This window comes from Scatophagus argus, chromosome 7 (genome assembly GCF_020382885.2).
Source record: "Scatophagus argus isolate fScaArg1 chromosome 7, fScaArg1.pri, whole genome shotgun sequence".
Taxonomy (NCBI): Eukaryota; Metazoa; Chordata; class Actinopteri; family Scatophagidae; genus Scatophagus; species Scatophagus argus.
Genome location: NC_058499.1, coordinates 8,831,779 through 8,849,502, shown reverse-complemented (window position 1 = coordinate 8,849,502; position 17,724 = coordinate 8,831,779). Strand labels below are relative to the sequence as shown.

General features: G+C 42.6%; 1 protein-coding gene across 5 annotated transcripts in view; it reads left to right on the top strand.

The window, feature by feature from the left end:
- Window positions 1-17,724, top strand: part of reln (reelin) — an 89,607-nt gene that overhangs the window by 5,506 nt on the left and 66,377 nt on the right. For 3 of the 5 annotated variants that reach the window (XM_046393450.1, XM_046393449.1, XM_046393451.1), the window contains exon 2: window positions 14,883-14,990. In XM_046393450.1, coding sequence (XP_046249406.1) covers window positions 14,883-14,990 — 108 coding nt within the window. The other 2 variants (XM_046393452.1, XM_046393453.1) reach the window with 2 other exon arrangements.

Sequence of the window (17,724 nt, the reverse complement as noted above, 5' to 3'; positions counted from 1 at the left end):
AAGGTCGGCCTAGTTTTCATGCAGACATCCAATTTAATGTAACAGGGATTTTAAAAAGAGGGTAAGAAAGGGAGGAAAGAGTAGAGGGGACAGTGGCTAATGGTTTAATAGCAGATAGGGACTAATGGTTTAATAGGGCTCTCATGTAAGCAAAAGAAAAGCAACATGCAGATTGCACTCACACTTTCAAGTGGTCCAGAGCTGTGCACTCATTGGCTTCCCAGCTCTTCAGCCTCTCTGCCTCCTGCTGCTTTGTCTGAATAGGTCACTTCACTGAGTAGAGAGAAGTGTGTCAAGTGTATTACTGTTTGTACGGGCTTGCTGGGTGTGTTTGGGTGTTCTGTCTTTGTCGACGTTGAATGATGAACCATTTAAAGAGCATTGTATTCCAAAAGATATGCCAGTTTCCTTCATATGAAGGAGCAGATGGGCGAGAAATGAGAAAGGATATTCATTGGGAGTCTTCCCTTTGTCACACATGCACGCTTGGCCATGCACACAGCACTCAGCTCTTAGTGGGTGATCCATCATGACATAGAGACAGGTCAGATGTTCCACTGGCTAAACACAAATGTCCTGATCAGTGGGCTATTACAATTCTTTGTGTCTATGATACAACAGAATACAACATGATGATATGAACAGGAGATTATAATTTTCCTCCTGTCAGGCGCTAAATGGCTGTCAGGTTGTGTTCACGGAAACATGCCCTAGCTTTTATAACATACTGTACAAACCTGTGATGCTACAGCAAACTTGCTCTGTCTCTGCCTTTACATTTTCTCATAAAGAGAGGGCGAACCGCAGGAGAGAATTTGAAGCCCTGATAGTTGAGACTGCCCAGATGCCAGCTCTGATGCTACTTTTCTGGAAAATTGATTTACTGCATCAGAGCACGCAGAATCGCCTCAGATAACAGTGACATTGTTAGCCTTTGCCAGGCTGGTGCCAGAGTGATGCCAACATGGTGCCAGGTGTGGTAGAGAGAGCTAAAAATGAAGGCAGTGAGTGGATCCCTGCCAGGCAGAGGTGTGTGTCTGCGCCAGTCTTATCTGGGCAAGCAGCAAGAAGCTCTTGCATTTTTTATTTTCAATTTCCTCAACGGACTCATTTTCCAGCCAAAACAAGAGAGCTCTTGACAAGAAAATGTGAGTTGTGTTTTGAGTAACTTTCATGAGAAGGACGACGGGTGGGCGTAAGTATTTTCATGTTGTTGGAGTGTGTGCTTGCCTTTTGGGGGTTTGCCTGATTTGGTTGTTGATAATACAAGCTGGTGTGTGCAGATGCTTGGTTCCTGCGGTCTTAGCATGTACTTGCTCGGTGTGTTGCCCTTGTGTCCCTTTCTGGTGTCTGGAGGTTTAAGTTTTAGGCAGCCGAAGAAGGAAGAGAGATTCCACTCCTGGTGCAACTTTACCAACATGTAAACAGCACAAAACATGGTGACAGCAAACATTTCCATGCCTGAAGCACATAATGTTTGGTGACATTTTTGCCAGTTACTTACTCACATTGCTGATGTTGATGAAGATTACATTTGATGAGGAATGCTGCATTTCAGTCATTGTATATAAATCAGTCCCTGTGGTAAACCCTGTGAGCAACAGAACACCAGCTCAAAGAGCCCACACAACAGACTATAGACCCCGAGGAGGTGAGGATGAATCTCAACCACACTGTATTTATTGCCCGGGTTTTTCAGCAGAAAACACAAGGGACGCCCTCTTCTACAGTCTGTTTAAATTATTTTTTATTGGCACATTACAGTTTCCTTCCTTGCTTGTGCCTCTGCCCCTTTGATGTTTACTTTCAACTGGCAGACAGGTTGTAAACATAATTACAGAGGGATTTTTTTAAATTTCAGAAAGCCCAAATACCAGGTCTACATATGACATTAAGAGCCTTGTGTGTCTATGCAAACTCATGCTAATGTCGCCATCCCAATCTCCCTCATAACAATGGGCCAGTGTTCATTCTGTTTAAGAAGTACCAAGTGGCCCTAAGCTGGATTTTGAAAAGTGATGGATCCTTTTAAAACCTTTTTCCCTCCACCCCATCCTTCGTGGTGGACGTGTTGTTCTCATGGGGTGGTTTCCCAGCCGCTGTTGATTAGCGTGTCAGCTTTGCCGATGGCCTCTTCCTTTTGGAGAATGGAGCTCCTGTTGGAGGATTGTGTGCCTCCTCCTCCTCCTTCTTCAATACCTCTTGCTTTGGATCCTCCTCCTGGCTGCTTTATTGAGAGAGCTGTAATCCCTGCTTGGGGGGCAGTGTGTCGTCTGTGCTGATAGCATTCAGAAGGCCTTGTAGCGCTCCAATGGACCCACTACAGAGGAGGCGGCATGGTGCAACTGGCTGGGTGCTGGGCACATGGCGCGTGGCACAGGAGGATTAGCCCCAGCTCCACCCCCCATTCAGCACCAGGCTCCTTCAAACAGCCAGACCCACTCTGCCCACAGAGACACAGCAGGCTGGCAGAGGCAGATTATACCTCTGCGCTCAAGCACAAGCTCACACATACTCCATTTTTGAGTGACCGCATGGGTGAAGGGGCTCTGTGTTTACAGGGCCTCTGAAAATATTTAATTCCCCTTATGATCATTGAAAAAAAAAACATCTCTTCAAAATCATAGTTTTCATAGGTAACAGACATTTAGAAAAGGGCTATCCAGGAGTCTTTTTAAAAATATATAAATATCCAACACCAGAGCAGCATGTTCTACACCTGAGTGGGTCAGGTGCTTGATTGTATCTCACTTGTCAGGGAGTCTGTGATTAGAAAAAAGAACAATAAGTGAGACTTCACCTTCCTGCCTCACCGCACTCTAGGGAGTCTGACTGTCCATTCAGTATAAAGCACGATGTTCCTCTCTCTTTGCCTGGTTTCTGCTCTTCACTTCTTCAGGAATTAACGGGGAGCTGGGAACATGTGTCTGTCACCTGGCACTCATTCTCACTTTCACAGGGAGTAAGAATATGAAATAAGGCCAACTCTTAATCACACAGCAAAATTTTCCTCAGCCCCTCAAGAGGAGGCTGTCATGATATTGTCATGCCGTCATTATATTTACAGTGTTAATTATGAGAATATGGCAATGAGAATGTTGCCTTTGCCTCCTCCACTTTGTTTCTGGGACAGAGTTAAATTCGTCTGGATTGGCAAGCGTCTTCATTTTTGATTTTCCACAATGCTTCTAAATAGATCTGCTGGGAGGTTGTATCATTGGACCTTTATGCTATGTCCGCTGGTCAGCTTATATGATAATAAAAGCCATGCTTTGGAAGAGAATGTGGTGTTTCCGTTGAAGCTGAATGAGGTCTCATTCTCTCATAACCCTTTAAATAAATGTAAAATCAGTCCAGTGTGGTGCTATTGTGTCTCGGGTAATAGCAGTCTGAAGGGCTGAATTTCATCCAATGGAAACCCATATTCTCCATCTTTAATTTTCAAGTGCCCATTCAAGTTTGGTCAATGCCATCAATGGTATGACAAAGGGATTCATTGTTTTGGGTTTTTTTTTTCAGGGAGAAAAGCCTATACTTTTTTGTAGACCTCTCTATCCCAATTTAATTTACAACATTCCACTCTTTTTTAACTTTTTTACATTCAGTTGAGGACAGTCATGAAGACATATGGGGTCCCTTGGCAGGCTCAACTTGAAGAGCACTCCTTGCTCAAAGTATTGCGTGAGACTCGGGGAACAAGAGGAATCGTCTCCAAATTATGGCTATATTCTGGAGAAAACATGTCTCGCCTTGCAAGTAGGTTCGTCATGGCCATGGTTAGACATCCCTGACAGTATCCCAAGTTGTGATTGGGATGGTGTTTGGGATACAGTTAAGCAGTTACCCTGACCACCAACAAATCCATGTAAATTTCTTTCACAGGACGTTGCAAACTTCTGTAAAGTGGGCAACTGAAAATCTGCCAGCTATTTTATAAGCTTCTGTTGCCCATCTATACTGATTTTCAACAACCTCTCTCAGATTTGATCACAGAAAGCCCAAAGTGCATGTTTTTTTTCCAGCTTGATCACTGCTAAGAAAATGGTCGCAACTAAGTGGTAACTTTTCACCTGTTATTTTATGTATTTTATTTAAAATTTTTAGTTAATCTTAACTGAGTTATGATTTCCCCTTTTTATTATTGTTACTTTTTTACCTTCATTAATGTATTGTAGTCTGTATGTTTTTAGCTTGATAAAATAAAAGACTGATCATAAAAATAAAATTACAGCAATAAGAACATTCTTCAGTGTGATTAAGACTGGATGTCAAGAGAAATGCTCCCCATTGATCCACTGCCAGTAGAGACCATCTAGGCTTTCATTACTGCAACCATCTTGTTAATTAGAAATCAATCTTGTCCCTGTGCTCTGTGAAACACCCCCTCCACACCACTGTGCCACTCTCCTTCCAACCAAACATTCATACCCAAAAGCTATGGAGACATGTCAAACTTTGACTAATGTCAGTGCTTTTTCAGTTAGTTGGCCATGATATGTAATTTTCATGCCAAGAAAGAGCAGGGAGCGGAGAGCAAAATAGTGAGACACAATATCCTGGCTTCCTTTCCAGCTCCCAGGATGTCTTTGAGTTTATAAAAGAAATTGCCAAACTTGCTTCAACACTGAGAACTGAATTCAAATTTCCTATCTGAATAACCTTTATCATGATGTACTTCTGCTAAATCTGTGGTTGTTTTTTTATGATCAGTGAGAGGCTTGTAGATATTTTCTGTGAAAAACTAAATGAGACCATTGAAGTGTTTCATGTCAATAACAAAACATTTGGGTAAGCCCATTTATTGACACTATGATTATGTACTCTTCTGAATGAAATAAGCAAGATCTGTAAAAATAAATAAATGGAAAAAAAATATGAATGGTCTCATTATAGTATATACAAGAAAAAGTGCTGCAATGTTGAAAATATTGTGTATATATAAAGGAAAGGTGGGTGTGGAAGAGATGCTGAACAGGATTGACGGGGTGTGAATGTAAAGTGAATCTCTGTGTAAAATGACGGTTCCATTATTCATATTAGAGATATTATATCTGTGATAGAGGAAACGTGGTTGTGGCTGCTGTCAGCTTGGAATAGCGCAGGCAGCTTGAGTCTGGGCTTGTGCTGTGTTTGTATGTGCTCGCATGTGCATGTGTGTGTGCATACGGTAGCTGGTGCTAATAGGCTGAGCAGCTGTCTGGTTTTACAAAAGAGAGATGTGTCCAGATGTTTCTGGGCAGTAGGCATTCAAAAGTGGGTACAGATGGTACAGTATTACGAGCTGAGGAAGATGGACCGATTTGTGGACTAATTGTGTGTCAGCTTAAAAACAAGTCAAGATATTACATTTTATTCATTAACTTCATTATTTTAGCGATTAGGGAATGCAGTGAAACCATACCACTGCCACTTGATTGTTACTTTTCTGTGAAGTGTGGACCCTGAAAGCTAAAGCAGTGTTACCTAGGAACTCACAGACTTGTTGAAAATCCATTCACACTGTTTTTATACATACAACATAAAGTGATCACCGTGTTTTTTTTGCTTTACACAGAGCGCAAACAGTTCTCAGCAGAGTATCAACTCCAGAGTATCAGTTTCTGGTTGATACTCTGATAAAAACTGCAGTTTGAAGTGTCAGCCCATGAGGATAGCTGAGAGGAGGGCAGGTTCACCTGGTGCTAAGGTTCTTACTTATTCTCTTTCATCTCATAAGTCTAAGTGAGCTGGGAATATGCAATGTTAGTAATACAGGGGTGGAAATTCTGCCACAAACAGCAGGACTGTATATATTGAATACAATATTAAAATAAAATATTTACTTTTTAAGGCTATTTCATCTCTCTTGGAAATATTTCAATACAAGCATTGTGAGTTATTTTAATAAAACATGACTGAGTGGCTCCAAGACATGGACATTTATTAACTTTGCTGTTTATCTCCTTGCATGTGAGAACTGGTGTATGATGTGTGTCACCAAAAACAGCCCATCTCGAATAAAACACGGACTTGACTCTACAGTCTCTATAATTTGACTCCAGTGCAGGTGGAGTTTCAAGCTGAACTCTACACCGTCATCTCTGCAGTGGCTATCAAATTATTTATCAGTATAATTATCATTATTCCTAGCATACTGTACGTTAAGTTTTTGAATGCCATTAAATAGTCAATTATCATTATATTAAAATAAATGGAATTTGAAACTGAAACGCCCTGGGTTTCTCTCTTTTGGTTTTTGATTCCATGTGTCATGTTTCATGTGTGTCTTGTGTTTTATGTTCAAGGTTTTTGTCATGTCCTGTTTTATTTTGAAAGTGTCACTTCCCCTGTGTGTCTCTGTTTCATGTAGCTTTGCTTTTGCTTATTTGCATAAGGATTGCTTTCTCCTCCCCTTATGTGTTTCACCTGTGTCTTGTTATCTCGTCTATTTAGTCCTCGTCTTCCCTGTCACTGGTGTCTGTGTGATATATTGTCTTCAGAGCAGGAATTATACTGTCTTTGGATGATTTCTCTTGACTTTTTCCTTCATGCCAGGTATTTCATGTCTTGCTTTGCCACGCCACGATTTTTGCCACAGTTTTTTTTTGTTGATCCCTTGCCACAGAAAGTGTGAGCCTTTTTGAGTTAAGATTAAATTAAAGAATACTATTTTGGAGCTCTGCCTCGCCTCCCTGCCTTTTGACTCTGCATTGGGGTTCAACTCTCTGCATCAGCGACGCCATACTACCCGCTGTGACACTTTTGTTTGATGGGTAACTAATTCTAATGACATTTGTTTCCAAGAGAATAGTAGAAAAGACAAACTGAAGAATGAGGACACATTCTGGGTGACTTTATAAGACTTATATACTGAAAGTCAATAAAGCCAATCAGATTTGGTTGCACTTTTTGGTTTGTGGTGAACTTTATTAAGTCCTGAAGAATAACCTTGTATTACCAGAAGTCATACATCACACTACTTTGGATCATATTGCCTCTTTTAATGATGTTGTAGCATGCATACTGAACAGAACAGAGATCCAGAGACGGAAGTGATTTGGTGCATACATAAATATTAGATATTTTATATGAAAGCCCATGGGACATATTTCCAAAACATCATTACAGGGAGACTCATGATTCTGAGCACAATGGCTACAGTGCTGCTGATCTTTAATGATCAGTTAGTGCAGACATTGGATAAATAAGAGTTTTTCCAAGATAGTTGCATGGTTGGTCAAATGATGTGACTTCTGTGGCTATAGGTTAGAGAAACTGGACGGGAAGTGTGCCACTTTTGTTTTGTCTTTAAATGTCTGTGCAAAGCCCTGCTCCTCTTTGTCCAAAGTCTCAAGGCCTTTTTGTAACAGACGTCTTCCAGTCATGGTTCACTCAGTGGTAAAACAGTTCAGGGTGGCAGCATATTTGGGAGGTGAGCGTCAGACCAGCTGTGGGAAGGGGATGGAGGTCACTTAGGGCAAATGGCCTGGTGCTCCCAGTGAGGGACACTGCGGACAGTGAGGTTATAGCCTGTAGATGACAGTTTGGCCCTCATTACTTCCTTCCTGTTTCCTCCCTGTATCAGGGCAGCTCCCGATGGAGCAGGTGAGATGGAAAGGGAGTTATGCAACAGTGTTGGTCTGCATCCAGTGTCTGTATTTTGTCTGTGTGTACTTTCACAGCTGGCTTGCAGGTTGGCTATGTGCGTTTGAGTGTGTGTTTGTAGGTGTCTGTGCAAGGAGGTGTCTCTTATGTGTATGGATGGATGTGTTTATTGGATCTGTTAAGCTTGCCTAAGGTTTTTCTTATATATATGTAAATTTGGTGTTATAGTGTGTGTTTGGGAAAGGAGTTGTGGTTTGGGCTTTACCCCAGTCTCCGAGGCTGACTGGGCTTTTCATGTTTTCCTACATTCCTTGGATTTTCTCTGGGGAAGGCTAAGCCATACACAGTGGCAACTTTTCTCTGTAATGCATTAGTTTACATTGAGATTGTTTATTTTTTTGTGTTATAGAGGTTCTCTTTGTTAGTCACATTGGCTTTTAACTGCATGTTAGCATGTACAGTATGGCTTTGATGGATGAAGGATGATGCTTTACTTGTCAGGGCTGGATGACTGAAGCCTTTTCTCTGTCTGCAGAACACATGGTGTTGATCATAAGGACAGCTCACTCTTCAGTCCTGGCAGGCACCAAGCGACAGAAGGAAAGAATCATGGTGTTCCTGAACCCTGTTACAATATAACCCTTTACAGCAACCACCAATTATGCATCTCATGCTGAATGATATTCCCTTTATGCTTAATGTTTAGTAACTTTAACGCTTTATAAGATGAATGATTATGAAGCAGTCTGTTGTTCGCTGCTTCAGTTTTGTGATGTTTTCTTATCTAGTTATCTATTGTTGTTTCACCCTTTCTCCTCTCATTCTGTCAAGATTTCATCAAGATGGATGTAGACGACGTCCACATAGCTCATCAAAGCCCATTTAGAGTCTTACTTTGATGGGATCTGTGAGCTGTTTGAGTTCTTTGTACAATGAACCAATGAATAATGTTAAAAGCTCAGAAAGATGATTTGCTGTCAAAGCCAATCTCGGGTAAAAGGAATAGCCTTTGAGTTGTCCCAACTGGGTTTCCCTCAGAAAGGCTGTTAGGCCTAGTAGAAAGTACCTTTTTACCGGGGCTGACAGCCCAATGTGGTCTTATCCAACAGAAGTTGCTGGTTTTCAACCACTGTGAGCTACCCCACAGTAACTGTAGTTAAAAACATCTTTTAAATTAGGGCAAGGACGATATGCTTATCTCCCAATTCAATACTGTCACTCTATGTGGTTGCCAATTTGATTTCGAACTGATTCATGATTTGGCCTTGCAGTACACTGATCGAAACCATACACATCGTAATTTCAGTAGCGAACTATGAAGAAATTTTCTGTCATGAGCGATTGATGATTGGATGTGTGTTTCCTAAAGACATAAAAATGACATGTCTAATAGTCTGGATATTTTGGAAGATATAAACTGAAGTTTGGTTTTTGTGTACAATAACTTTCACACCTGCGCTTGCTTACATTCAAGCATGTGGCACATAGGGTCATATATAGCCACACACATACATTGCATCGTATGAGAGCAACACAATGAAGTGTGATTCTGAAACAGATTATGTGTGAGGAACAGGATGTGTGCGACAGAACTGCCTCTTCACTCCTGTTTTTCTCCACGGCTGTTGCAGGGGTGAAGCCAAGTTAGGCGGGCAGGAAAGCTTCAGTTCTCCTCCTTGGTAAACAGAGTAGAACCTCAACTGAGTGAATTGGACCAAGAGCAGGAATAGTCTGTCCGTTATGATCTCTGGCAGTGATCATGAAAGGATCTGTAAACTGGTCCCAAGAGATTAATTGCTTTCATTCAGCCCTTTGTGAAAAAATGCTGGAGATGTTGTAGTTAAGCAGACCTGTAGAAGCTCAGTGGCTGATAGGTTGTCTCTGATCTAGTGCTTCACAGCAGCAGATGGCAGTGCCGGCAGGCCAGGATGGTGCCAGAAGGTTACGCAATGGAATGATGCCTCTAAGACCTGACTGGATCACTGCATGACACATATATGTGCAGAAACACACTTCCCACACAAAATCTTCCGAAACTGTACAAAGACGTTGATACTTGCAAGATTCAGGTTGCTTGCATTATTGAACTTGCAGTCAGTTTAAAGGACCAGTCTTACCCTTCCTCATCCAGGAAACAGCGACATATCCTTTGCCATGTCACGCTCAGGTGACTGACAGTTTGAACCATTTCAGGAAGCTCAGAGTGCAGTGGCACCCCGACATTGGCATGGTCACGGAAACAGATGGAACTATAGATTCCCTATGGTCTGGCCTCCATTTCCTGGTCCTCTCTGGGGCACGTGTGTCTGCCAGTGGGATATGGGTCAGATGGTCGGCTCTCTTTATCCAAGTTGTTGCCAGGAAAATCTCCATCCGTTTGGAAACAAAAAGGGCGTCCTCCTCACTTGGAAAAGGAATTGGGGATTTCATTGATAATACTGTTGTCTGCTACAGTATCTGTTTTGTAGTGTCTTGCATTTCAAATTACTTGCCTCACTATTGGCTCGTCCTGTATGCAGTAATTATGCAAAAGTACAGACTATGATATTTTCTGTCTGTGATGTAAGTGGGTGCTTCCAAATCAAATCTTGTTAGGGCTTCGTTGTGTAACTGTGTCTTTCCAGTCTTGGGTACTTTCTAAATGTTTTTCCAAGACTTGTTTAAGTCAAGTAAAGGTTATGAATGTGGGTGTGGTGAAGACTGGCGGGTGTGTACATACAAAAAGTGCATAAAGGAGCTGTTCAGGCCATGCCAACCACACGGGAACTTCTGTGCTAGTAGACAAGGCTACGATGTAAAGCAGGTCTTCTCTCAGGGCTCTCAGATGTCAAGGTTCAGGCTAATCCCTGCCATAATGTTTTCTAAGAATGAGATCATGCTGTCAAGTGTTGCCAACCACAGTGTCAACTATGCTTTGCGGCACCTTATGGAGGCAATAGTGTTGCTTTTATGCTGCCAGTGGGGCCCTTTTTTGTTTTTATTTATGCCCTTAATATGATTGCTAACCCACCACACAGTGAGCAGCACTTTGGTCTGGTTTTCACTACTAAATAGACTTGCTTCTTATTCAAGAGGTCGACCAAAACCATATATCAATCATGGCTGCTCCCTCACTGCTTGTTCTATAAATAAAGAAGAAACAACCAGAAAAAAATCGATTCTCTGTCTACGTCAGGTGCATCACCGCACACCGCTCTGGGACCAGTGTAAAACCGTACTCTAGTATCTAATCAAATTTTAAAGACCTGCTCACTGTCTTCTTCTCTTGTTTGCCCCATGTTAAGGATGCTTTTCCTGCATTCAGAATAAGATGATGCATCTAAGTAACACGAGGAACTAATGCAATCCTGCTGTTCTTGATTTCCAGGTAATTAGAAGAAGTTGGGAAATTCTTGCCGAAAAATGAACCAAACAAATTCAAACCAAGAGTTTATAAGTTTATAAGTAATAATGTTGAGGAACCGAAATGACATATAGGCTTTAATTTTCTGGCGAATATTTTGCTGAATGGATAGTCACAAAAGCTTAATTTTCCATTACTGATTAAATGTCACTGTGTGTGTTCTGTGTGAGTCTGCTTGAGCTCTGAGAGAAATGTCGGCAAAGCCGATCCTGTGTTTGTGAATATGTGTTTTGTTGTGCTGTGTTGGTACTTTGTGCTTTAACATTACTCCTGGTGGATCCAGAGAGGTGAAGAAAGCCCCAGGCCCATCAATAGTTGAGTAGGAGCACAGTTGTGTGTGTCTGTAATGAGGCTTACCACATCGTATCATCAATATTACATGCTAGCTTAGGGCCAAGGGATATGCTCTGTGGTGTGTTCAAATATAAAGTATGAGTATGTGCAAGTGCTATGTATACAGTGTAATGAGTGTTCTGCCAGACCTCAGTCAGGAGCACTTGCAACTGCAGATACAAGACCTATCCAGAAGCACGAAGAGGTCACGATGTGGCATTAAAGTGGGAGGGGGGGAAGATCAAAGGGTGCACCTGACTACTAGAGACACAGATCAGCTGTAACCTCCACATCCTACTCTGCAACCACCCAACCCACCCCCCAAGTACTAACCTGACAAACTGACACAGTTAACATACAATAATGTATTTCCAGAGAATTAAAGTATACATTTGGGTGCATTTGTGAATGTCTGCATTATGTCTGTAAACCAGAGATTCTGTATGAAATGAAGCTATTTTAGGACTTCTGAGTGTGCTTAAAATTCAATCCAGATGTTTATATCAGTCTAACACCTGGCATGTTCACCAATGAAGAAATCACACACACGGGCACACGTGTGCATACACACATGTTCACGCACAAAACCTGCTTATGTGTTGGATTGAGAGTGTTGGAAATAAAGTTCACCCCATTCCCCCCTGATGGCTTCTCATTCTCCCTCGGCCAAGTGCGCAGTATTCAGAAATGAAGTATGGACAAGAATTTTAAAGGCTACCATCAAAGGCCGCCAGCCTCCTCCTTTAGATCTATGTGTGTGTGAGTGTGTGTGTGTGTGTGTGTGTGTGTGAGAGAGTTTGTGTGTGTGAGTGAAATACCCCCACAGGTGATTGGATCTCATCTCATCTCATCTCCTCTGATTGGCTCATCTGTCTGTTGCGTTCCACAGGCGAGTGAGAGAGGAGCGTTGGAGGCCTGTCTAAATAATTTAGATCTTGCATTTGTATTGATCAGGTAGCGCTGCTCTCCGCGGAACACTCCGCTACTACCTATCCTCTCCATCCCTCTTCGCCCCCTGTTCTTGTTTTTCGATGGTAACCTCATGCCCCTAGCTTTGCCTCCCCTTCACTCCTTCTCCTCCAAAACTCCACATCAAACAGAGTGCAGACGCATCGCTGCAAGGGAGCAGAAAATGCATGAGAAGGGAGTAGACGGGGAAATGTGCAGGAGAGGGCGTTTTTTTTTTTTTTTTTTTTGAGTGAGGTTGGAAGAAAGGTGTAAGCTGTGGATAAAGAGAAAAATAGACAGGCAGAGGCAGGGAAAATAATCTTTTGTGTGTATATGTGTGTGAGTGTAGCCCATATGCAAGTATCTGTGGAGAGTAATGGAGTGTGTGTAACCCTGGTGATGCAGGTCAGTGGAAATGTAGAAATGAGCGTATTGTGTGTACAAAAGCTGGTGAAGCCTGGTCCAACTCAGTGCTTTAAACCGAGTCCATTACGCCATTAAATACTGCATCATGCCACGGCCTTGGATCAATACAAAATAATGTAAACACTCATAATCTATCTCTCCACACCCTGGAATGGATTCGCTGAATAGATAATGTTTTCCCGGGAGCAGAAATAGCATAAAAGAGGAGCACATGTATGCTCAGGACATGATAATTGCTTGCCTGAATGAGAAGGCCTTTTCCCTGCATTCTGTTGGTATTACAGTGTTAGAGGTGCACTGAGCAACATGGAATGAATATGATAATGTTTCTGTTGCCAAGCAAAATATCTGCCTTTCTCACAATACGGCTTCTTGTACACGCTGTACATGCTGATAAAATCTGGCAGTGCTCGCAGCTGACAGGAAAAGGGAATACAGAGAAATTACTTGTTGCTCACGCAGTGTTATTGTATCGGAGCCTTTCATACAAAAGAAAAATATTTGCAAAATATTTAGAAGTAGCTTACGTTTTATGTTGTTAGTTGATATGAGGCTACAGAGTGTATGGATTACACCATTTCTTTGACTATATCAGATACAGAGGCCAACATGCGCTGTACTTTTCAGCAGAGTTGCAGCAAGAGTCACCTAAATGCTTGGATTCGATTACTTAAGTGGGCATTTTTTTAGATTTTGATCTAAAAATTTAGGTTAAGTAGCTGTCATCTACTGTTGTTTACAGCAGTGGAGCAGAGAGCTTGTTACAGCTGCATTTCTGTATAAAAACCGCGACAGGAGAAAAGAGGAGGAAATGTCTGGATGTAATAAAGAGAGTTGTGGGATGAATTATTGAGGCTTTGATATGGAATGGAGAGATGGGCTGAACTACCCTCTTAAGACAGGGCGTAGCATATCTGTTATACACAGACACATGCAGAACACACACACACAATTGCTGGGCGCCTTGTGTGAGGACATGTTAAAGGAGTCACCCAGACAGACAGGCAGGGAGACTGGGCCACACAGGAGTCGTCTCTGCCCAGATTCTCACATCGAAAACACACCAAGCCCCGAAGAAGGAATGCCCTGTAATGGTGCTATTTTTACTAAAAACACACTGACGCCTCGGGTGTCTCCTCCTCTTCCCATTCACTTTCCCCCCAACAGCAGGGGGATTCCAGGGTCAGGAAATAACAATGCCTCCATCCCTCCCCACTGCCAAGGATTTTATTCCTCAGTGTGTAAAAGTGTATTTTTTGGGAATGTGTTCTCCTTTGAGCCACAGACTGTTCCCCTGTGCTCTGATCTGTCTGGCTGGATGGAGTCCAGGGGCTGAGCTCTTTTCCTCCAGCCGGCTCTGTGGTCCCATCACTCAGGGCCTTTGTTTACTGGGTAAATCAATAGCTAACTTGCTGCTGGATACACTAAGCCGTAGATCTGTACAGCTGGATATCAGACAGTTGGCGGTTTTCTGCTCCGTTGCTGTTTGTGGTGACCTGTGATGAATAGAGGCTCAGTAAGGCTATCAGGATTACACCCAATTAGTTCATCAGTCTCTTCTAATATGGCTGTCAATAGGGACAGGCTTTGATTAAAGAACTGTGATTTGTTCAGGATGAGTTAGATCATGCTCTTGAGTCTTTTTCCTGTGAGACAGAGAGTATTGCAATGTTAGCGTGTTATTTGTCATATATGACACACTTAGTTTAAAATCACCTGAATTGTAGGTGCAAGGTGTGTAATAAAAAAACACCTGCTTGCACTTGTGTGTGATCTGCTCTGCTCCTGCAGGGCGTTTGGTCTCACTGGCATCCCAGTTAATGGTCACTTTACATTTACATTTGTGAACACCTGGAGTCTGTGCTCATAAACAGCAGGGTGTTAGGGATGTCTAATTCATATACACTTTCAGACATCCTGTCCACATGCATGTGTGTCACACTGACTAATTACTGGTGTAACTTGCAAACGAAGTGTGAACGTAACTTAATGCTTTTGAACTCTGACATCTTATCAGTGGTAAATCACAGTTTATTTTTCAGTTATTTTGTGAGTTATCAATAAGGGTTCACTAAAGCATGAGAGGATGCTGTAAAATCTTTTAGAGTTGTTGAAACATTTCTGCTTTATTAATGACAGTAATATTGACACCCATGTTAAATATCTTTCTTTATCTGTGTCTCTTCAGTAACTATCTCCACCAGCGTATCATTTGATGGGCTGCTCGTGACCGGCCTCTACACTTCCACACCAGTCCAGTCAGCTCCCATCCCTGCTCCAGCTGCCTTTGGCTTTGGTAAGTCTTCATAAGATACCACTGTGGACCGCACAGAATGGCTTCCTCAGCTCCTCATTAAATGCTCAACTTAGCTTTGTCTTTTAACACAAACTCTCAGATACTCTAGATAGTATCACAGTGCTGGAACTATTGACTATCACAGTGAGCACAACCCAGCTCAGTGATCCACGTCTGTTAACAGAATTATCTTAAGACCGCTTCCCCATTGTGGCTGCGATAGGCCCGTGATGGATGAGGAGTGGGGATGATGCGACCATGCATTCGGCCAGATGCACTTTCACTGATGCTTGAGAGGAGAAAAACAGAGACTGAATATGAGATGAGAAAATGAAATTGGAGAACAAAGCAGAAAATCTATGTGAGGCCTCTGAGAGACAAACCCAAACATCAAATAACAAAGAAAAATATATTAATGATCAGCAGGTCTGCTGGTCAGATGTTGAGTTGCAGAAAAAGTGCAGGAATCTGGCTGAATTGCATTTTACTCATCACATTGGTATGAAGTAGATAATAATTTAGAAAATAATTTAGGAAATTGATTGTCATCTTGTTGTTGGTTTTCTGTAGAAAACTGTATCTATATGTCATATCTAAACATACACCTGTCTGTGAATTTATCGTATGGTAATCCTTTATTAAAACATGGTGGAAAAAGTTTATTTCAGTTTTGAGGATTTTTAGCCTAAGATGAAATTTGTGCAGGATGGGGCCTCTGTGTGCTTGGGCAGGGGGGGTCTCTTGTGATGATGGACTGGCCATAAAGAACTCCTTAGAGAACAGGGCTACTGGCCCAGAACTGCTGCCCAGTGGGCTCATTTGTCCTGACTAACTCCCCTGTTCTTCACACGCTGACATCACTGCGGCCAAGGCAGCTCTTCACTCTTGGCAGCGCTGTTTACTGGGGAGGCATCCAAGCAAGGATTGCGTCACCTTTGCTTCACTCTCATTAATTTGAAAAGTTTTAAGAGAAGGGCTGCACAGACTGATAGGCAGCAGCTTGTTGGGCTGTGAGCTTCTGCATGGTGTGTGTTTAAATAAGTCTGCAAAGCCTTCCGTTACAGTATGTGTAATCTGCTAAGCAGTGATGCCGTCCAGGTTTCATAGCACCAGTCACTGAGTCTGTCTGCAGCTCCCTGCACTCTCTCTGCTCTGATTCTCCTGCATCCTCTCTGAGTGGAGGCTTCAGGACTGCACAAAATCAGTGATTTCTTAAAGCCAAAACAGACATAGTCCTCTTCACAGTGCTCATGGTGGCACTGCCGTCGAGACTTTTATTTTTCCTTTACTTGCAGCCCAGCTGGTCTGCACACCATGGACCAAGGCATTGTGTCACATCTGTGAGAAGGCTCTTCAGCCTTGGGAGGGCTGAAGAGAGATGTTCCCAGAGAGAGCGCTTCATCAGTGAGCTCATGGAAACCCAGTGACATTGCTGTGCATAAGAGAGCAAGTGTTTGAGCAAAATGCTTTGAAGATAATGCAGTGGAACAATAACAGAATGAGACACTGCTTGATATCCATTGTTGGTGTGACAAACATTAAGGGATCTGCGAGGACAACAGGGTCACGCAACTCCACGAGGGAGCTTTATGAGCCTGGTGTTTAGTGTAGAGCATCTAAGATGGGGTGCGGCTCTAATCCCCCTCGATGAAGGCATGTAGGGGACGTGGATACACAGTGACAGCAACATGCATACACACATACATAGAAGAAAGAAACAAGAGAGAAACACCCACCCACTCTCACACACAAGCACATACACACACTTCAGCTGTGTACAGCTGTTAGCGCCGTGTCTGGCTCGGTGAACATGTGGCTGACAGATGTATCAATGCGGGAAGCAACATGAACCCCAGCACGGGAAGAATGAGACCTCACTGCACGGCCACCACAGGATGGCAAAACGCAGGGAGAACATCAGTGGTAAATTAAGACTGCTGAATGTATTCGAGACTTGAAATCACAAGATAGTATTAATGAAGAAGAGAGGGAGGACTTTTAAGAGTTAGTGGATTTTTTCTTTTTGCACGGTAGAAGTCGGTGTAAAGAGAGCAAGATGATGAGCAAAAGGAAGACAAAGAGGGACTTATAGTGGGATGATAGTCGCAGGAATGGTTTGGAACTTGGAATAAAAAGATAACGGCTGAGATGGAGACAGAGACGTTAGTGTTTGTACACTCAGTGTGGGGATGTCTGGTGGTTTTTGTGGTCAAAGCTGTTGCAGCAAGTAGACAGAATGACTGCATGCTGGCCTCCAAAGAGAATTTCCCTTCTGTGTCACCCTTCACCGCTTTTTATGGCGAGCTCATGAAAGCAGAGCATGTATATGTGCATGAGCACACTGCATGTAAATACGCGTTCTCTATCACTGGTCTTCTTCTTCCTCTTGTCTTTTGTGCTTTTTTTTTCTTTATGTTCTGTCCCATCCGTACAACAATGTAGATCCTCTCTAACACAGACACCACAACGTGGCGACAGGGAAGTGAACATTTTATTGGCATCCACTCCCTCTGAATAACAATGCACTTCACACTATATTTATAATAAAAACGCGACGCTTTGAGGGACTAAGTTTTTACTGCGTCGTCAGAACTTAACACCCACTCATTGTCAAATTAGCTGTGATGGAGCAATTTGGGTGGCAATTAGGGTAGTCTAAGAAATGCCATAGTTTTGGCTTCTGGGCTGAGCTGTGGCTCCACTTGCCTGAGGTTCGTTCCTCCGCCGTCTAAAG